General features: G+C 38.0%; 1 protein-coding gene across 1 annotated transcript in view; it reads left to right on the plus strand.

The window, feature by feature from the left end:
- PITPNC1 (phosphatidylinositol transfer protein cytoplasmic 1) overlaps positions 1-18,129 on the plus strand; it is an 84,100-nt gene extending 65,971 nt beyond the window's left edge. The window contains 3 exon segments of the mRNA XM_086762474.1: positions 8,486-8,641; positions 9,371-9,434; positions 16,103-18,129. Of these exon segments, the coding sequence (XP_086618600.1) occupies positions 8,486-8,641; positions 9,371-9,434; positions 16,103-16,416 (534 nt within the window). The 3' untranslated portion in view covers positions 16,417-18,129.
- The last annotated feature ends 2,088 nt before the right edge of the window (positions 18,130-20,217 follow it).

Consider the following 20,217-nt stretch of genomic DNA (forward strand, 5'->3'; position numbering starts at 1 on the left):
CAGGTCTGAGCAGTTTTCAGCATTCCTGTTGTCTTTAATTTGCATCGTGCAGTGAGAATAGGGTCGATGCGCAGTTGCTCCGAGGTGACCATGACACAAGACCAAGAGGGACTGAAGCGTACTACATACTGCAGTAAATCTGCCAAAGAGCATCAATGGTAGCAGACACGTTCGCTCTCTTAAAATTCCCTTGAAAATTGCTCCCATGTATATTTGATCGTGCACCTCTCTGCAGAACATGTTTCTTTTAGGTCAAGGCAGTCACTGATTTGAAATCAGCAGCCACCATGCAAATGAAGATGAGATCTCAGTGTTTTAATCTCAGACTTGAAAAATGATGGTTCAGAAGAAGTAGCTAGAAAGGAATGATCAGATCTATCCTTGCATTTAATTTTGGAGATATGATTTGCCTCTGGAGCCAAGTATATATTCATAGCTGGCAATGCGTATGGCAGCTGTTTGACTATACAAAACGAGACTACATAATCATTTTTAGCATAGAAAATTAAGACTTGCCAATGAATATATTTCTATACCACAGGAGACATGATTTTCAGACTGAAAAAGTCAGGTACTTGTTATCTTCCATTTATAGATCCTATTGCAAATTTTATGTATGGATCATAAAACAAAATTGGGTCTACATTAGAATGAAAAGTAATTTTATTAGTTTCCTTAGATAATGAAACCCATCTGTTATGTACTAAAAATTATATAACACCTCATGAAACAGCTTATTGGTCCCATCATCTTACCTGAACTCCATGGTCTTCTGGTTCCACTTAGGAACGACTGCTGCTATAGAATTTGTCTGCGTTTTAAAGAAATCATGTAAGATTTTTTCATCTCAGTGTGTGCACATCCAGAAATTGTAAACATGAAGGTAACATGTAGCTTTTCAGCTGTCCTTCCTATTTTTAATAGCCAACTATTAAGCATAATTTCCATGTGATTAATCTTATGATACAGAAAACCAGCATCGTGTTAAGTGAGGAAAGAATTTCAGAGTCTTTGTGTTGTTATTTCAAAGACAAATCTAGAGACTTGATTCCAAGCAAAACAGAATTTTATATGGGTTTAAACAACAAAAATAGCCCAGCATCTGTTGTTTTTTCTGTACTGATGGATGATTTGTATGTTGGCTACCAAATTCTGCTTTGGAATTCATACAAAATAGTAAGAACACCTTAGCGTTTAACTGTGCACGTACTGTAATTGATATTGAATTAATAATAGTTGAATTCAGTGTCTTCCAAAGTTTACAAACTATGGGGTTTTTATGCTGACATATGATGAATATGAAGCCAAATTCCCGTTTCTGATGGGGCCTCTTACATAATTTAGAGACTATAAAAAGACTTTTAATGTTTGTAAATGTAATTTCCGTCTGTTTTCAATCAGAACAGCATAAAAAAGTAACTATGTAAATGAGAAACGATCTGTGTTTTCCAAATAACAGTTTCAGAGATAACTAAAAGCCATTTACGGTAAGCTTTCGAAAGACATTTTAGTTACACTAATAACAACAATTTGTCTGCTTTTACATCATTTAATCTGAATTGATACTAAGTTTAAAGATTAAAAGTGGAGTACAATCCTTAGGATTTAAGAATTAGATCCCACAGGATAAGTGTTCTGACTCTGATCCAGAAAGACCAATGAGAATGATTTTGACATCAGGCAGGTTGGTAATCTCCTCATTTCCATGGGTCTTTCACATGCTTAAAATGAGCACCTTCTGTATCAAGGTGCCTTCTAGAAATGAGCTTTAAATTTATTTTATATCCTGATGAAAGTGCATCCTTCTTCAATTAAAATATACTTCAGGTTTTAACTGCAATTTTCATTATCTAGTTGTGTTACTGTCTATTAGAGAAGTAGCTTAAATAATTGAAACGTTTCACACACTGCTTCAACTGCTTGCTCTTTGTTAGTGCTTACGAGCCTGCGTGTAGAGAATGATTTCTGATGTGATCAGACAGCACTAATTACATAGTTGCTATTAAGCAAGTATTTGTGATTTCAGTTATTTTTAGCTTTGAAGTGGTCAGTTATCATTCATAAGCTGTTCGGGTCAATATCATAAGTTTTTTAGAGACCTCTGTATGAAAAACCTCTTTGAACAATTTGACCGTGACCTTTCTTTGAGTTCGTGCATCAAATAGCTCATGGATTATAACAGAGTGAGCCACAGCAGCTCTGGAGTTGTTTTTCTCATTTATATAAACAGAAGATATGGTTGCGTATGGTTAACACCGAGGTGATAATACTGCAGTTACCACGAGAGGGTTCAGGAGAAATCCAGGGGACTCGCAGCATCAGGCTTCGTATGCAACCGTTCTCTCTCTCCTAGCACCTGTGATCTAAAAAAATGTTGTTCAGTTGCACTGCCATGAATCTTATAAACAGATCTATATTTTTCCTTCCATTGTAACTTACATAATAATGATTCACGCATAGAAAAACAAAATGTGTAAAGCATCTTCATATGTATAATATTCCATTTGAATTGCATAGCTCATTTTGACTTGTGCTGGTACTGATGAGAAAATGTCTTGGCGGTTGAAGGGAAAATGATTGAATTCAACTTTGTACATATCTGCTATTTCATCCCTCCTATATATTAATTAAAATTGAAACATGAAAAATGCAGTTAGCTGGGGGCTTAAGGAGAGTTGTTGTTTCACTGAGGAACACTTTAAAGGAACCTCTGCTAATAATACTGAGTGATCTCCTGACCAGAATCATCCAATGGATGTGAATTCCCTTAAGAGTGGAGGGCTTATCTGTCAGGGTATGCACAAAAGGACTTAAATCACCAAGTAAACAGTGAATCAGAAGACAGTTTTGTTAGCTGTTACAAACACATGGAGGTATACTGATTTCTGCTGTCAGAAGAGTTGCCCTTGCAGAAGGCTGGAGGATATACAACTGCAACGATTCTGGGAATGCCAAAGGAGATGACTTCGCTTAATGACCATCTCCAGACTTTATTGTGAAGTAGCCCCCAGAGTCCTTACCAGTGCTGCCACATCTTACATACAGCTTTTTTTTAGAAGCGTGGCCCTAAAAATCCTCAAATTTTTAAGTTTAAATGTGAGGTTCCAAATTGAGAAAGCTTGGATCTAGATCCAAGCTAACAGATTTGCCTGTTTTTCTGTAAGGAGTCACATATGTTTCCAAATCTGAATGTACATATTACATTGAATACAGAATTTTATATTTCTGTATAAAGAATGTACAGGCCTACAGGTAAGAGTAATTGTATATTTTGTAAAGTCATTGCCTTGTGACTTTGCCATCAATGAATATGTATCACCAGCCATCGTGTATTCCCCGTATAGACATATATATTTGTCTGAATTGTAGAAAAGAACAAAACCAAGCTATATGGAAGAGTGAGGGCCTCGAGTGAATCATTCACTGAAATGAAACATTTACTGTAGATGTGAGCTACTGAGCAAAATGTTCCTTGCCACCATATTAAAGTTCTCAAACTGAACAGTGTTTCATTTCCTGTTCATAACAAAGCAGTTGAGAGCTGGACAAATGGAATAAACTTTTAACATTACCTCCAAATAGAAAGATCTCCTGCAGCTGCTGCAGTGCTCCTCTTCAGTTGCTGGCTTTTTTTGACTTTAACATAGCTGCACTGTAATAGGTCCAGCTTACTGCTGTCCAGGTGGTTTCAGAATAACAAAACCTCTGTGACATTACAGAGCCAGAAAATTTTGGTGGTTGAAATCCTACAGCTGCCTCAGCCCCACAGTGAATGTCAGTGTGAAGGGCAACACTAGTTCAGTACAGGGCATGGCAAAAACAGATGAAAATTTCCTTTTCTAACCTCAGTTGGGAACTTACATAAAGGCTGGCTGGATTATCATATTTTATCCCTCAGAATTGCCCCAGTATTTACAATTCTGAAGTATTTAGCTGGCTCTTCCAGAAAATATGTTTTAATGGAAATTCAAAAAGAGAAAAAAAGTCTTCAAAAAATGGCTCCACATAAATCTCTATAGTAGCATCTTTATATGAAATCTTTCCAGCACCCTAGCTGTATAAACTGAAATCCAAAACCTAGCAACTACAGCTGATGCCAGATCACATGCATTAAAACCATGAAGGATTGGTTCTGAAATTCAAGATCAAACAAAATGGTCTTCAGCTTAAAGAGAAAAAAAAAATTGACTGCACTTCAAAAGCACAGCAGCGGAATATATTGCAATAGGAGTCTGAAAAAACGAATCCATGCATTAAAAAGAAGGAAGAATCTTTGTTTCTGGGACATTTGAGTGGTGCCTAGTAAGAGAGTAGGATGTACGGCATAACACAGTGCACTCTCACCTCTGGAAAACGTGTTCAGCTTGGGGATTTTTTTCCATGCTAAAACGGCCGTCCAAGCAGCAGGTAATTTTCGACACAAATTGGTGACAAGGCTAACAAGATGTTCCATGCAGGCTTGCAGCAAACAGACAAAAGAGTTGTCAGCTGCAGAATAGCACGGGATCTTCAAATCACACCTGATACCATCGCAGAGCGAAGGGAAAGCTTGCCCATTCAGATGTGGAAGTTTTCTGTAAACAATGAATGTATTTTGTTATTTAACTTGAAGTAAAAAATAACATTTCAGAGTTAAATCTGAAAAGGCATTGCAGCAACCCGGTGCCATATTGTCAACATGCTGGTGTTTGCCTCCTGGAAAGGGGGTTACAGTTCCAAATCTGATGCCCGTGAATTCTGCAGTCCGTGCGGAAGGTGAAGTAAATAAATGCTAGATGTTAAATAATGGAATCTCCAACAAAAGCATGCTGAGCCAGGACCCGCCAGACGTGGCCTAAGTAAGAAACACTGAGAGTGTGCTATGTCTGAAACGACATCCGTCACACTGTAGCTTTTCTTTTATTTTATTGCAATTTTACATTTCACTCTCAAATAAGCCCAGCTCATGGGTAATGATGTTTCTGCTATGTTAGCAGAAGTGCTATTTTTAAATCACTCAGCACCTGGCAATAATGTATTGCAAATACAGAGTAGGTTTTGCTCCTCTGTAGCAAAAGGATTTGCCAGATGGGCTTTCCTAATAAATTGCATCTGATAAAAGGACGAGAAGGTTATTTAAACAAAAAGATTTTAGCTATGCCATTACGTTTAAAACAGATTGAGGATTTTGCCAGCAGATAAATTAAGGGGGAAACAGTGAATAGATGCAGTATTCTTTGAATGATGGCTTCCCTAGAAAGGAAGGCATGGGTGGCTAAAAGCAAAAATAAGGCACACACAAGATTAATGATCTAAATAATAACATAAAAATGGGGTCAGACCAAAGATCAGCTTGTCCAGTTTCCAGTCACTGACAAAAGTGTTTCAAACGCAGTTCCTGCCTAGGGAGTATGCTGCTTGCCCCCAGCCTGGTGCCGCTGGAATATGTTTTGCAAGTTCCCATACCTTTCAGAGGAAGACTAAGGAACAGCCATGATCCGGTCCAGGCAGGTGCTCAGCGCTTCCTCCTGGGACCTGGAGAGATGTGAGCATGGCACATGAGTCTGATTTGTTCTGGGTAATCTAACCAGTGAGCTACAGCATGAAAGTCAGGAGCTGCACTGCTGTGTAGCAATGACATTTTTACTTGCATTTGATAGAAAATGGTCTCCCTGCTTCATTTTTTTTTTTCAGAAGGCCCTTATATGCCTAATTGCAGAAAGGTTTCCAGGCTGTGAATTTTAATCTGGCAATCTGAAGCCATGAGTTAGGCACATAAAATCATTCTAGGTTGTGGCTTTCATGTCAAAGTTCTCATAGATTTCAGTGGGGTTTGGATCAGACATTGAAGAACATGCTCCCTGTGACTGTGGCCAGTAGCAGAGGACTACTCTGTAAGTGTAAATATATGCAAAATAGAGAGAGAAATATAGAGATTCTTCTCCTAAATACTTCCTTGCATGAAGCATAGCACAAACAATTGCTGAGCCAGAATTTGTGTCTTTCTAAAATAGTCCAAGACTTTTTCAAACACCTGAATTTTAGCATCCAGGTAAACAGCCCAGTGATGTTAGCTTTACTGATGATAACCGTTCACCTCTGAAAAATCCTCCTGCCCTCTGAACTGATGGCCCAGAGATTAAACTCTCGAGTTCCCTTTGCTTAATGTTGCTGTGTATCTTACGTCCCACTCCTCAGCTCATATGCAATCCTTGAGTTTTAGCTCACCTGAGTAAGCACTCAGTAAAATTTTTAACATCTTGATGTTTCATACAGCAGTCTGGAAATCTGCTCCTCTGAATTCTTTCTGTCCCCTGGCTTCCATTCATCAGTCTGCAGTTTTATGGTATCAATACGTTAATGTTTTCAGAAAGGCAGGAATTTCCATAAAAGCTATTAGATAGAAGTTGCCCAAACTGTCCGTCATTGCCTGGCTCTTTGCTTGAAACTGTCCAGCCAATTTGTGACTGAACATCGTGTCCTTCAAGAAAAGTGGACGTGGTGAAGGGAAGCAAAGGTGCCATCTCTGGGCACTGTTAAAGGAATTTGCAACTAGCAGTGAAGTCGTGGATGAATTGCATTGCAGTATAGAATCACAGAACGGTTTGGGTTGGAAGGGACCTTCAAAGGTCATCCAGTCCAACCCCGCTGCAAGGAGCAGGGACATCTTTGACTAGATCAGTAGATGCATATTTGTAGACCACCAATTTAAGAACAATTTCCACTGTGAATGCCCTTGTCTGCTGGGTTAACTTCAACAAAACAAAGCACAACGTTGCTTTCACAGCACCCAGGGGGTTCTTGCAGTTTGATGAGGCACCAGTTTTATGTGTGACTGAGCAATCGTGCAGGGTAGCTGTTCGTTATTTAATTTTTACTTATAAATTCTGAATACTTGATACTGACTCAAATTCATCACATTAAATGCCTCTGGACTGCACTGGAGTTGTTCCATTACGGATCGGGTATCGCTGAGGCGATACAAGCTCTAACACTCAGCGTTATTAAAGTGCAGCTCTGCAACGCTCCACCAAGGCGATGGCCCCAGCACACTAGCACCGCATGTGTACGTAAGAAACAGCAGAGCCTTCCTTACACTAAACTATTTTTTTTTTCCTTTGATTTTCCTTTTTAGAAATACTTCTTTTAGACTGGAATATTTTGCGGGAATATTTGAAATAATTTTTCTGTAATTATTTCTTTATTAACAGACCCATCTACTAGAATTTTGCATCTTTCTGAATATTATGTCTTAGTTCTTCCCTTTTCTCTTTTTCTTTTCAGTATTACTATTATTATATTGATTGCTTCAGGCAGTAATCAGTTGTAAAACAACTCTTTCAACCAGAAAACATCTAGATCGATCTGAGGTCAGGCTTTATTGAGTGCAAAGATTGGCAGCAGCGTGTCAGTTGTGATATACAGTGGTATGCTGCTCTGATACATGATGACACTAAATTGTTTTTATGGTGATTTAACATTGAAACCTTATTTTACTGTGAGCTTAAAAGTTTCTGTTTAGAAAAGAATATGTCAGCAATAAAAGCAATTACTTTCACAGAGAAGGAAGGCTATCACCTCATTAAAACTTTGTTAAGATGCTTTAATGACAGAGCTTCAGTTTATGGATGAAATCAGAAGCCAAGTCAGGAGATCACTATGAACACTGGGAAAAAGGAATACTGAAGGATATATAAGCTCACGCTGAATGAAAGAAAATTACCATCAGAGTAGTGTTATCAGTTTGTTAGTTTTTCTCCTGATTGTATTCCATTTAGTGCATAATCTAAGCACATACGTAAATACCTGTTTTTATAACAAAGGCTGGATTTAAAAGATCTTCCCAGGTCTCGGCTTTGGGGAAGGCAACACAGGTGAGCACTAGGGGTTATTCCTGAAGGCAGATTTTAGAAGCTCCACTAAGAATTTACTGAAACTATGTTATTTTCAAGTTTTGAAAATGAACTATTAACTGTAAATTATTTCTACTTACAAGATGTAATTAGCAGGATTGGACAAAAAGTGAAATGAAATTATACCAATATGGAAGATAACACTTGGATAGATAAAACTGTATCTTGTGCAGATAAAAGTGAACCTTGAAGATGAACTCATATCCTTATTGGTTTTTGGTCTTGCTTTTGTAATTTCACTGCCAATTGATTTGATTTTACAGTTAGTAAAAGGCCATAAATAACACCTGGAGCACATTATATTGTAATGACTTGCAATAATATATTTTCCTATAGAAGAAAATGTCCTCGATTATATGACTGTCAAAGCATCTCCAAGGCTATGCTGCCATGGATTCGCTGACTGTTGGATAAAATACAGGATTTTATTTTAGTACATCCTGGTGCTTATTTAAGTCAATTTCCTATTACTTTTTCGTAACATTTATTAGCATGTTTTCCTATTTTATGTCGTATCAAAACATTTGCTTTAGCAAACTAACAAACAGGACTTCCTCTCCTGCATTTCCCAGTATGTTTCCTTTGTTTTGCAGGATCCTAAATATTTCAAGTCACAGAAGACTGGGAGAGGCCAATTAAAAGAAGGCTGGAGAGAGACCCATCAGCCGATTATGTGTTCCTACAAACTCGTGACCGTGAAATTTGAAGTCTGGGGACTTCAGACCAGAGTAGAGCAATTTGTACACAAGGTGATTGAAAGAGGAGCTGTTTCTTACCCTTCACATCAGCAGAACTTGAGCAGGACCCTGCACAGGAATGTAACTATGGCTGTGTAGAAGCTAGGGAGCTCAGCCAAATCTGAGCAAACCTCACTCAAGGTAGAGCCAAAGAGTTAATCTCTGGGTAAAAACGTGACAAAGCCTGGAGCTGCTCAGGTCTAAGGTTGAGAAAATCTATCAGTACCATTTTCAGTACTGTGATAAATGTGTGAGCTAAAGTATTTATGAGTACGCATGAGAACCATACATGTAGCAATGATGTGCAGAATTTCTTACAAAGAGGTAGTGGGAGTGTTTTCCAATCAGTGTACTAACAAATTAAGTAATGAATGGCATAACAGACAAACTGTAATGTTTTTCAGAGTATTGACCTTCCACACGTTAGAAAAACAACAAGGAAAAATAAGAGTTCCAGTCTAATTGCCCAAAGATTAATGGATTCTGTACACATTCCCTAATGGCTTCCCATGCCAGTCAAAGCCATGCTAACGGGATCCAGTGTTGGCAACAGATCCACTTCGAGTGGAGTTGGACTACAAGACCTCCAAAGCCAGTGTGCCTGATTCTCTAGGGCGTGTCTTTTTAGAGACAAAACTGTCAGAATATTTTTCACTTTAAATCATGTTGAAAGACAACAGTATTACATTTCTAAAATATTTTGTTGCTGCAGAGGTATTTAACCTTTCCGTTCTTTTGCAGGTGGTCAGAGATATACTATTGATCGGTCACCGGCAGGCTTTTGCCTGGGTTGATGAGTGGTACGGTAAGTATTCTCCAAATTTAGCCCATTTGAAAGGGCCGCTGCAAAGCTTATGACAGTTAACAACAGATTTCCATTTGTCTTCATGGACCATCAGGTCCCAGTATAAGTTGTTCATGAGAGGAATGGAGCTATCTTCAGTTTCTCTGGAACGTACAGAGCTCATAGACAGCAGGTTCTTTGTGGCAAGAGTAGGCTGCATTTCAGGCAGCCAGTGGGCAGCACACCGGGACGCCTTTACAGCCCGTGCATCTCAGAGCGTGCGCATCAGTGCTGTCACCCGGCATTGCAGGCAGATAGGAGCTGCTCCGGCCAAGAGTCATCTCTATACAGAACCGCATGCAGGTTTGGAGAAAGCTTCTTATTAAGACTGCATTAACATGCAGTCGTTTCCACACTGCAAACTCCTAGGGCCTCTGAACCAACGCAACTTCAGGTTTTTAGGAAAGTTTTAAACTGGTAATATGGATTGCAATAAAGAAAAGATGAGGCTCTAATGTCCTTTCTGAAAAATGGATATAAACGTAAAGCCTACGAGGCCTGATTCAACAGCAGCTACATGCCAAAACTGAATCCATGAACCAGCTGTGGGAATGGGCACTCAATAGCACAGAGTAATCCTGAATATCAAACCAGCCAATTACATTTTATAACACAATCTCACAGGGTTTCTGCTTTTTACATGTATTTTCAGTAAGATGTATCTATAATCACAGATACTTGTAGAACAGTTTCTAAGACATTCCTGTAACATATAATAGCAATTTGGAATATATTTAGGACGTTTATTTAGACCCTCCTTAAGCTTCAGGAAACACCATTTGGGGCATTTAATGGATAAGAATGACTCCTATCTTTCATCAAAACTCAGAAACATTCTGCAATGCTTAAAAATAATCAGTTTGCACCCAGCTGGTGCAAACATCTCCAGTGACTTCATAAACCTGCATAATTTGACACTAGAATTTAAGACCAAACTCATTGTGCTGATTGCTTTTTATATATGGAAAAAATTGCTTTTGAAATCGCAATGTTCTTATCAATTTAATAGCGCATGAAAATCTTGTGCTGTAGTGATTGTAGAAATACTGCAAGGTACTAAAAATATCTTCTGGTTTAGGATAGCTGTAAACTAGTTAGATAATTTTGTATCCAGTGAGAAAGAGTCCTTAAGAGATTTTTTTTTTTTACCTGAAATATAGTAATCCATTATTTTTCCTATATGAAGTCAGGGAAACTGATAACTTTGAATAAAGAAGCCTGACTTCATGTAAAAATTGAGCCTGCAAATTCGCACCAAATCTACCCAAAATATCTATTAAAGCAAGACATAAAGAAATGTTACTGGGAAGCAAAGAGCACTTTAGCAGAGTTAATGATAACAAGTGAGTAATCGTGAAGTAAAACATACAGAATAGGTTTAGCCCATAAAAAATTACCAACAGATTTTCCCATCTTAATTCTGAATGCACCCTATCAAAAATAGTTTTTCCACAAATGAAATATTGTTATACACAATAGAACTTAATTGTCAGGCTACGTATAAACCAGAAAAAAAAATCTGGGCTTACTAAAATAGATGTGAATAAAAGGTAAGTATAGAGCAAGATTTTTGTTTTGGTTTTTTTTAAAAAAAAAGTGCAGAAAGTTAGTTTAGGTAACTCTCTGTGCTGTCTGCAGCCCTTAAACCACTGCACTGTTCTGAAGTGGAACAGTTGGTAAAACTTACTGACTGGAAACCTAGTGCTTCGTTATCCAAAATGAGTGAGCTGCAATCTGCATCCATCCAATTCAATTTAATACACAGGATCTGTAAAACTGCTGTGGTACTGCTCTTGGCATGTTTATGTGTGTAAGGAGAGTTTTTCAGGAATATAATTTTTAAAGCGTCTGTGTGCCTTCGATGTGTCTATTACCATCTTTTAAAATAAAAGTTTGAGAAAGACTTGGAGGTGATATAAGTTAGCGAAACTGAATCCAATAATCAGTGTAATAAAATCAATTATTAAACAACGTGTTCTGTTATGGATATTACTGACTGCTGTCACTGTAAGTATGAATGTGTCTTGTCATTAAATTTACTAAACTGTATTTAGCTTTATTATTAAGAAAACCTGTTTTTACAGTGTTATTTACTAATAAAGCGCATGTTCTCTGCTTGGCAAAATGCATCCTTAGCATGTTACTGACATGGCTTATGAGCTTGTTTTTCATTCCAGATAACAGTAAAAGGAAAAGGCTAAAAAAGTACGAATTAGTGGTATTCTGTGTTTCCTTCTGATCAAAATTTTAGACTGTGTTCCATTTCCACTGATGCACTATTACACTGTGCTGCTGATCTAACAGCTGCAGTTACATCTTTCTTTAAAAGCTGTCTTGTACAATGCAGCAAGAGCTTCGTATCCCATACCAAAAAGTGGTGTGATACCAGGATTCGCAAATTCAAGTGACGCATAGTAAACCTAAGAACGACGATAGCCTCAAGAACAAAAACGCAGTATAGGTTACCAAAAGTGGGACACGTTTCCAAATATACTGTGCTAACAAAATGCTACTTAAGTATTGTGAATAAAAAGTTAATGGCTATTTTCATGAAGCTCTGAAGTTATCAAGCTGTTGTAAAGAACAGACAAAAATTCTGACAGCCTTCATGTTCACTTACAGCTTACTCGCAATTAGATTTGTTGAAAGCATGGGAATACTCAGCAGAGTAAGGTCACAAGTCAATTAATTGGATTCTTTATGTTTTTCCTGGAAGTGTGGTTTATGACAAATCTTTTAAAAATCTGTAATAATTGCTTTGAGTTACACAGCAAGCACCTAACAGAGTATGCAGTAGTTTGACAGCATCAGGCATGTCTGGACAATGATAAATGATCCTATCAGTAGAATCAGCCTGATTTGTGGGATATTTCTAATTCTTACAATTCATTAAATTGCTTGAGGCTACAAAATTGTTAACGTATTCACTACGAATTCACTTACCAGTATAATTAATTATCAGTTTCTGGAATCTATAAGCTGATGTGTGCTCTAACAGTAACAATATTTGCTGGTTATGAGATGTACTGTGCAAAGATAACATAAAATCTTTTTTTAAGTTCCTGGAAAGGTAAGTAAATGCTTATAATATTTCTGTATCTATCCTTTATTCCAAAGGATCTTCTAAAATCTTTTTAGAAGATCTTGGCCTTTGCCAAGGCCTGCACTTCAATACTTTTTGCCTACCTTATGTCACACGGATACTCCTAAACAATTTCCACTCCTTCCTGTTCTCTGACTCCCTTTGACTTAACCTTCTTACACCTTCCTTGGCTGTCATAACTACCTTTATGAGTCAATTTTCATAAAGCTAGTTGCTCCATGCTTTTATTTAAAATCCTTTTTTTGGCTTCTGCTGAAAGACTATATGTTCCTAGAACCTTCTCATTTAAAAAAGAAAAAAAGAAAAAAAAAATCTAAGTTTGCACTGAATCAATGGAAAATGCCAACAATTTTGAACTTTTTACAGATATGACTATGGATGATGTTCGAGAATACGAGAAAAATATGCATGAAAAAACCAACATTAAAGTTTGCAACCAACATTCATCTACTGTGGATGAAATAGAGAGCCATGCCAAAGCAAGAGTATGTCAATTTTTAAAACATATTGCCCATCCTCACCTAACACAGCTGCACAGATCAGAGAAGAGCAAGGAACTGATCTTGCTGACCAGTCAGTGGAATTTTGGGGAGGTTTTGCTTCAGTAGGAACAGAATCTTTCTCCATGAAGTGCAATCCTGCCTTTTATTTGCACTGTAAACTGCCACTGATGTAAGAAAGGGTGGAGCTGGGCTCAACAACTCCTTGTCTTCCAGGAAAACACAATTCGCAAATTTCACTTGGATGCATAAAGAGGAAGTCAAATACCAGTTTTACCTTCTATTATTTGAATAGTTTAAAAATGCAAGAGTTCAGACTGCTTCAGTCAAAAAGCCAGGAACATGGGGAGTGGAAAATTTCTGTGGGACTGATAAAATTGTCTGCTTCACCAGGGGAAAAGAAAAAAAAAAAAAAAGGCTAATGAATTATTCACTCTTTTCAAACTAATTTCAATGTTGTCATTGATGAGCTACCAACAAGGTAGAAGTATTTTCAGAAGTATGCAAGAGCAGTTTGTGGAGAAGGGCAGGTTTCTGCCTGGGTTCTTTGATTCAGATTCTGGGAACTTCATAAAGTATTTCAGTTCTTAATGTGGGCATGAGTAGGGGCCTAAAATTAGAAATTATTACTATCTACAAATAGAAAAGATGCAGTGATATTTGCTTTTGAAATGTTATTATTCCTTTATTTCTAATAAGTGTGCTGCTGCAGAACCCAGCAATGGTTTTACTCATGTAACAAGTGCGGGACGAGTCCTGAAGAGCTAAGTCCTGAGGTCTTTCCTGTGTTCCTACTTAGTAAAAATGGTCAGATTTTGACAAGATGAGAAACCTGAGAAGATGTTGCCTAAGTAATAACCAGAAAGGTGATTCTCGCGTTTGTAATGCTGCGGCTCCATTCACATCAAGGTTACTCCTTAGCTGAGCAGTAAATTGAGAATGAGTTCTGACTTTCATCTGCACTTCAGGGTTTGGGATGAATGAAGCCTGCCATCCTTAGTTCCCATGTGGCAAAATTGCCATTGAGGTCAGCACAGAATTTGTTATTAATGAAGAAAAGGAGAGAGCCTGAGCCGCCTTATCTCAGGGTAAAGGCCGGTTTTACTTGAGTGTGTATCAAAACAGAAGTGAATTTAAAGTGAGTGTAAGCTAAAAAGCCGAAGTCAACGGAAGGGACAGTAAGTATTTCATGTCTGAATTTAAAATGGACAGTCTTGGAGGATGCCACTTAGGAAGACTTTAATCAGTCTTTACTTAAATGGACAGTAAATTGGGAAATCTTCCTGTGCTCTTTCACTTTCATTTATCCAAGGCAACTTTTGTGTCCTGTTGTACAGAAGTCCTCAATCGAAAATAGCTAAGGTGAATGCACGGGCTCCCTTTGATGTCAGGGTGCTTCTAAACCGTTTGAGTTTAGAAACGCTACACACACTGTTACATTTGGGGCACCTCAAGTAGGGCCCTAAAATTAGAAATTATTACTATCTACAAATAGATACAAAATGTAAAAACAAAATGTAAATCAGCAAAACGGGTTCAAGTCTGTCCCCAACACAAGTTCCTGTGAGACCATCTGTTTATTTCCACCACTTATCTCAGGTTTGAAAATAGCCCTCACTCCTAATAACTGGCGCAGCAGTGTAGGCTGAGAAGGTCCCTGGAATGTCCTCTGCAGGAAAGAGAGGAGACAGCTGGCAACATGCATGCTTTTGTTTATTGAATAAGATGTTGTCATACAACATAAAGCTTCTTCTACAAAGCATTTGCAGCCAAGGCTACAGATGCACAGAGCTGGGTAATATTAAAAAGTATCGATGTACTGAAAGCAGAGGATTTTGTCATACGTACGGTAACATTGCCAGGCCCGTGTCTCAGACAGCCAAATGTGTGAGAATTTTATTAAAATGCTAGTGGGGTTTTTTTCCTGTTTTTTTGAGCTTTCAGAGCTCAAAGAATCTATAAAATTGGTTTTATACTTCAAATTTACAAATTTAACATGACGTTCAGTGAAAACTGTAAAATTTTTTCAGTTGGCTCCGTGGACATCTTGCAGGCAACGTAGACGTGAAGCAGCAGGTTTCAGAATGATCTTGCTGATTTTTTTTTTTTGCTCAACTTACCTGTTTGTTTCATCCTTTGGGGATTTTATCAAAGAAGTTTTGCACGGCTCAGCTCAGAGTACATCTCTGCTGGGATCACTCTGCCCTCTTGTGGGTCCCTACAGCACTGTGACACATTTGTCACCTGCGTGGGAAGACTTTCACTGCTTTTAAAGCTTTCCGTGGACCCGATTTTCCACTGCAAAGTGGCTTTAACCTCTCATCTCATTTTGCATCTTATTTTGCAGGGAATTAAGCAGTGGATTTGTCAGTTGGCCATAAACGTTTAAGTACAGATTCAGGATGGAGAAGTTGGAAAGCGTGCTGTGGCTGCATCCAGTGAGAGGAATTCTTTAGGCTTTATTAGCAGAAAAGCAAAACGGCCTCAGTTACGTGCTTGCAGCTGCAACTGGAAGTCAACAGCAGCTGTGCATGAAAGGAGAAAGAATTTTTCATCCCTTGATAATTACAGTAGACGAACAAACCCATGACAACCCTTTACTCGTTAATGCTCATAATTTAGATGGAAAAAAAACTCAGCAACCTGTTCGGTTTATTTTGTTTGAAGTTCTGAAACATTCTACTTTCTCGCTGTGTATCTAAATGTATTATTTAATTGCCTGCTTGATATTTCCAGCAATTACAGAGGTAGCACTCTTTATTCAGTTCAAACCCAGGCAGAAGAGGAACCATTAGTTTGTGATTAATGTACTTAATTTCATTTCCTTTACATTGGCTGCTTATTGTACTCCAATCAATGCGTTACAATAGGAAGGCATTCATGTGGAGAATCGTGCTTAATGATACGCACGATAAACAGTCATTCCCTGATTTAGAATTTGGATGGAAGTAGTTTAACTGAGTTGATGAAATAATCATTTGAAATTATTCTAACCTGCCTTTATCTTTCTTTCCTTCTTGTTGAAGACATGACAATGGATGAAGTCAGAGAGTTTGAACGAGCAACTCAGGAAGCTACCAACAAGAAGATTGGGATTTTCCCACCCGCAATATCTATCTCTAACATTTCCATGCCTTCTTCAACCCGCAGTGCTCCATCTAGTGCGCCGTCAACTCCTCTCTCCACAGATGCTCCTGAATTCCTAACAGTTCCCAAAGATCGGCCTCGGAAAAAGTCTGCTCCAGAAACTCTCACTCTTCCAGATCCAGCGAAAAAAAACCCTTTAAATTAACCTAGCATGTTTCCTCCTGATAAGCCATGTCTACCACAGCAAGAGTGACGTAACTCAATTTCTACAAAGGTCATGGTGGTTTGTTGGTTGTTTTTTTTTTTTTTGCTTAAAATAATCTTACTGGTGTGGAAAGATTACTTCTTTCTTCAGACTTGATCCTTAAAACTTTCAGAGACGTGCATGCAAGAGAATGTAGTTTATATATTCCTAAAGTAGTGTTTCAAGCCATATGGTGCATCTTACTGACATACAATGAAATAGTCTGAGGGGAACCCTATAAAAGAAAATAAATCTTTCTGTAGCAGTGTTCTACCTACAAGTCCTCATCTAGGTCATAGCATTTATAATTGGGAGCAGGTATTTACTAAAGCTGCCAAGGACTTCTGAGGCAAATCAGTGCCAACTAGAATGCAGGGTTAACAGGAAAAAAACCCTCCCATTTTCTTCTTTTATAGCTGATTTTAAAATCCTTCCTACTCTCAGGCTTCTCCTGTCTACATAAACCTTTGACCTGTACATCATTGTACTTGAACACCAACAGCAATCACTCAGATTCACGTTTTGCTTAATATGACTCAGGATTTGGGGCCTAGCTAACAAACACAAAACTTTCAAACCTAAAATATCACTGTATTGAAGCCCCAATTGTAATTAATTATACTGACTTAGAGGCCATTGAACTATTTCTATCTTGCACATAATTTGTAAAAGAAACCACCTATTTCTTGTAGATAATGTATTTTAATAGCTCTCCCCTGTCCTTTTGTGATCCCTCAAGTCCGTACTGGTGTTCATCAATGGTGTTCCATGTGTAAGACTGAAAAAAAAAAGCAGCTAAATTGAGCCAGTTGAGAAGCAAAACCAATGAATTCTGTCTTTTCCTCACTGGAAGAAGAGTGGTAGTTACGCTGTAAGACCTTGAATGTAAAGGAAAGAAAATCTGAGACTCCTTTTTCTTTCCTGCCTCACATCTTTCCTGAACAGCACAATCTCTAACAGAAAGCTGGTGCCAGGCTCTACGAGTCTAGGGAAGGGGTGAACAAAATCAGTCCCTTTAAAAAGCAAACGAATCGTGGGGCCGCTCAGTCCCGCGTAGGGTGACGTTAAGGAAACAGAAGTGCTCTTCCTGGTCTGTGTGTGAAATCACTCTTCAATCTCAGGAATTAAAATGTAGAAAAGGACGTTTCCCAGTAGGGAAGTGCAGATTGTGGAAGGGGGAGAAAAATAAATGGCAGAAGTGGACTCTTCCTTCTTTCCTTTTCAAAATGTAAGCTCGGTGAGAAACCTCCCCACTGACCCCCATTTGGGGTCCTTTGTTCTCTTTCATACAGAGTGCTGTTTAATAATGCTGTCAGTCTCTGTCTCTCTTGCTAGCTGCAGTAGACGTTAAATAAGCTGCTGTTCAATTCCCAGTGAATGATAGCTATTACCTGAATCAGATGATCAAAGTGGGTGAGATTTTGTACCAGCAGTGACATGGTACATGGATTAAAAAAAAAAAAAAAGAGAGTCCTCCAGAGCTGAACTCTCATTTAATATTGAACAATCAGTTTGGGGATGGCCTTTTACCTGAACGGGACGTTTGTGCCATTTTCTCAGCACAATGCTGTGATTTGACCGGCTTAAATGCACTGAACTTCTCAATGGCTGTAGATCCAGTAGAAGTTATGTTGAATGTGTGATATTTATAGGGTAGTTTTAGAAGCAGGAGAGGTAATTCCACTGCCAACCTGCACTGAAAACAAGTGTATATCTGTTTAATAGTTAAAATCGTGTAGCTAGCAAAATCCGGGAGCTCTTGGTAGGTTAGCTGTGGTCTGACTTCATGCATTCTCCCACTTACTGTCCCTGTTTTGCTTTGCTTTTCTTCTCAGAGCTAGTAATTTCGTGTGATTAATAAACTAATGAGTGATGATTTTTTTTGTTTAAAAAGAAGCCGCTGTAATGATGCAAACAAAACTTTCCTACATTATTTTATGATTTCAGCTTAGAAAGTGTGCAGATTAAGTATTTGTGATTATAACTGGTCTAATCTTTTTAGTATCATTATTTATTTAGTAGCAAGATTGGAACATTGTCAGAAAAGAGAGACCTTTGAAAACATAAAGCATTGTTTGGTTGTTTTTTTAATTTCCTGAATTTGACCTATATAGGAATAGTTTAGGTCTGCTCCACCTGAAAGTCTATTTTTCAATGAATTTTTTCTTTATCAAAGAAATATTTGCTCAGCTTTAGTCATAATGTCCTTGTGTTCACATATTACTGTTTCTATAGAGGTTTGGGCATCTGGGTTTGACACAGATTATTAAACCAAAGCAGTCATACCTTTACTCATATTCAACTGATTGATTTCCAGTCCCACATGGATACATTGGTTATTGTATTAAGTAGGTTTGGGAAAATTATTAACATACCTGAATAAGACACATCTTAATAGCTGCATGCCAGAGATGTAGGAGAAAGACACTGATTATGTAATGGAAACAAATGACAGACTGCTTAATGCTGTGTCTCCATCTGCATGTGTTGCCGCCGCAGCCCTTCCCTCGAGCAGAGCTGTTCTCCAGGAGTACCAGATTTATTGACCAAACAGCCTGAATTCGCAGTTGGCCACCACAAGAATCACGATCAGCCACATTGCCTCCATGTTGTTTCCTAATGAAGACAAATAAAAAGATCTGTAATGTTTCATAGCTTTGGATAAGAAATACCCCAGGCTTTTCATTGCCTGTACAAGTACCCTCTGCTGTGTTCTGCTTTGCTTTCCCCTCCTGTCATTACCGGTTTGGTCAATATGATCTTTTTCTGTTTGGTTGGTTTTTGTTTGTTTGTTTTTTAAGGTAGGATAACTTCTAGAATATTCCAGCAAACACAAACACCCACCCAAAATTAAATTTAAAGGAAAGTCCAAATACTTCAGTACAACGTATTGTGGCAAAGGGTTGTTTTTGTTACTGACTTTCATAGTGCTTTCTGCTGTATTTTCAAACATGTTTACTAGCAGAAAAAAAACCAGCATTTTGTAGGCGTTCATCACTTCTTTTGCAAAAATAAATGACGTGATTATTTAGTGAGTACATCTTGAGAGTGTGGTGCCACGCAGCAAAGCCGAATAGGCACAAGAGCCGCGTTCCTGTTCTCTGCACAGTGACTGAAGAATTACGTGATACAGCTCTGCTAGGCCTTCACAAGGAATTTTTCATCAAGGAGAATACAGTTCAGAGCAAATAATGTGATTAGTTTGTTTGGGTTTCTATGAAAACCTCCTCCCAGCTTTGCTTGTACTTTTATGTATTTCATCTAGAACAATCATTACAAAATAACTGGCAATTCATTGCAGTCTTTAGCAGGGTAGATCTCCTAATAAATTTAAAAAGGGAGGTATCCATAAAGACTATGAGGAGCAGCACATTCCTGAAACACATACTGTTAGGATTTCCTATGAATGTAATGGTTAATTTTGTAAATGACTGGATAAATCCTATGGGAAGAAACTATTTGACCTTATTCTTTGGCTTTTTTTATTATTCTGGAAGGTGATTTTGTGACATCTAGTAGCCAATTTGCATTAACTGCTGCTGTAGAGATTTTGAAATGGAAATATTTGTTCCTTGAATTTTAGTTTGTAACAAGACTGCTATATTTTGTTAAAACTGCTTTGAAGCTTGCTGCACTGTATCTTCAAAACAATGTGCTATCATTTGAAGTAAGCCAAATGTATATGCTTTTTATGAATTAGTGAGTGCAGTAAGAGAGAATTCATGATCTTGTCAATAGGAGCTTTTCTGTTTCCATTGTTTGGACTTGGTTTTATATGTGTAAGTTAAAATTGCTAAATAAGTCTAACAA

This window comes from Chlamydotis macqueenii, chromosome 18 (genome assembly GCF_036417535.1).
Source record: "Chlamydotis macqueenii isolate bChlMac1 chromosome 18, bChlMac1.mat, whole genome shotgun sequence".
NCBI classification, from domain to species: domain Eukaryota; kingdom Metazoa; phylum Chordata; class Aves; order Otidiformes; family Otididae; genus Chlamydotis; species Chlamydotis macqueenii.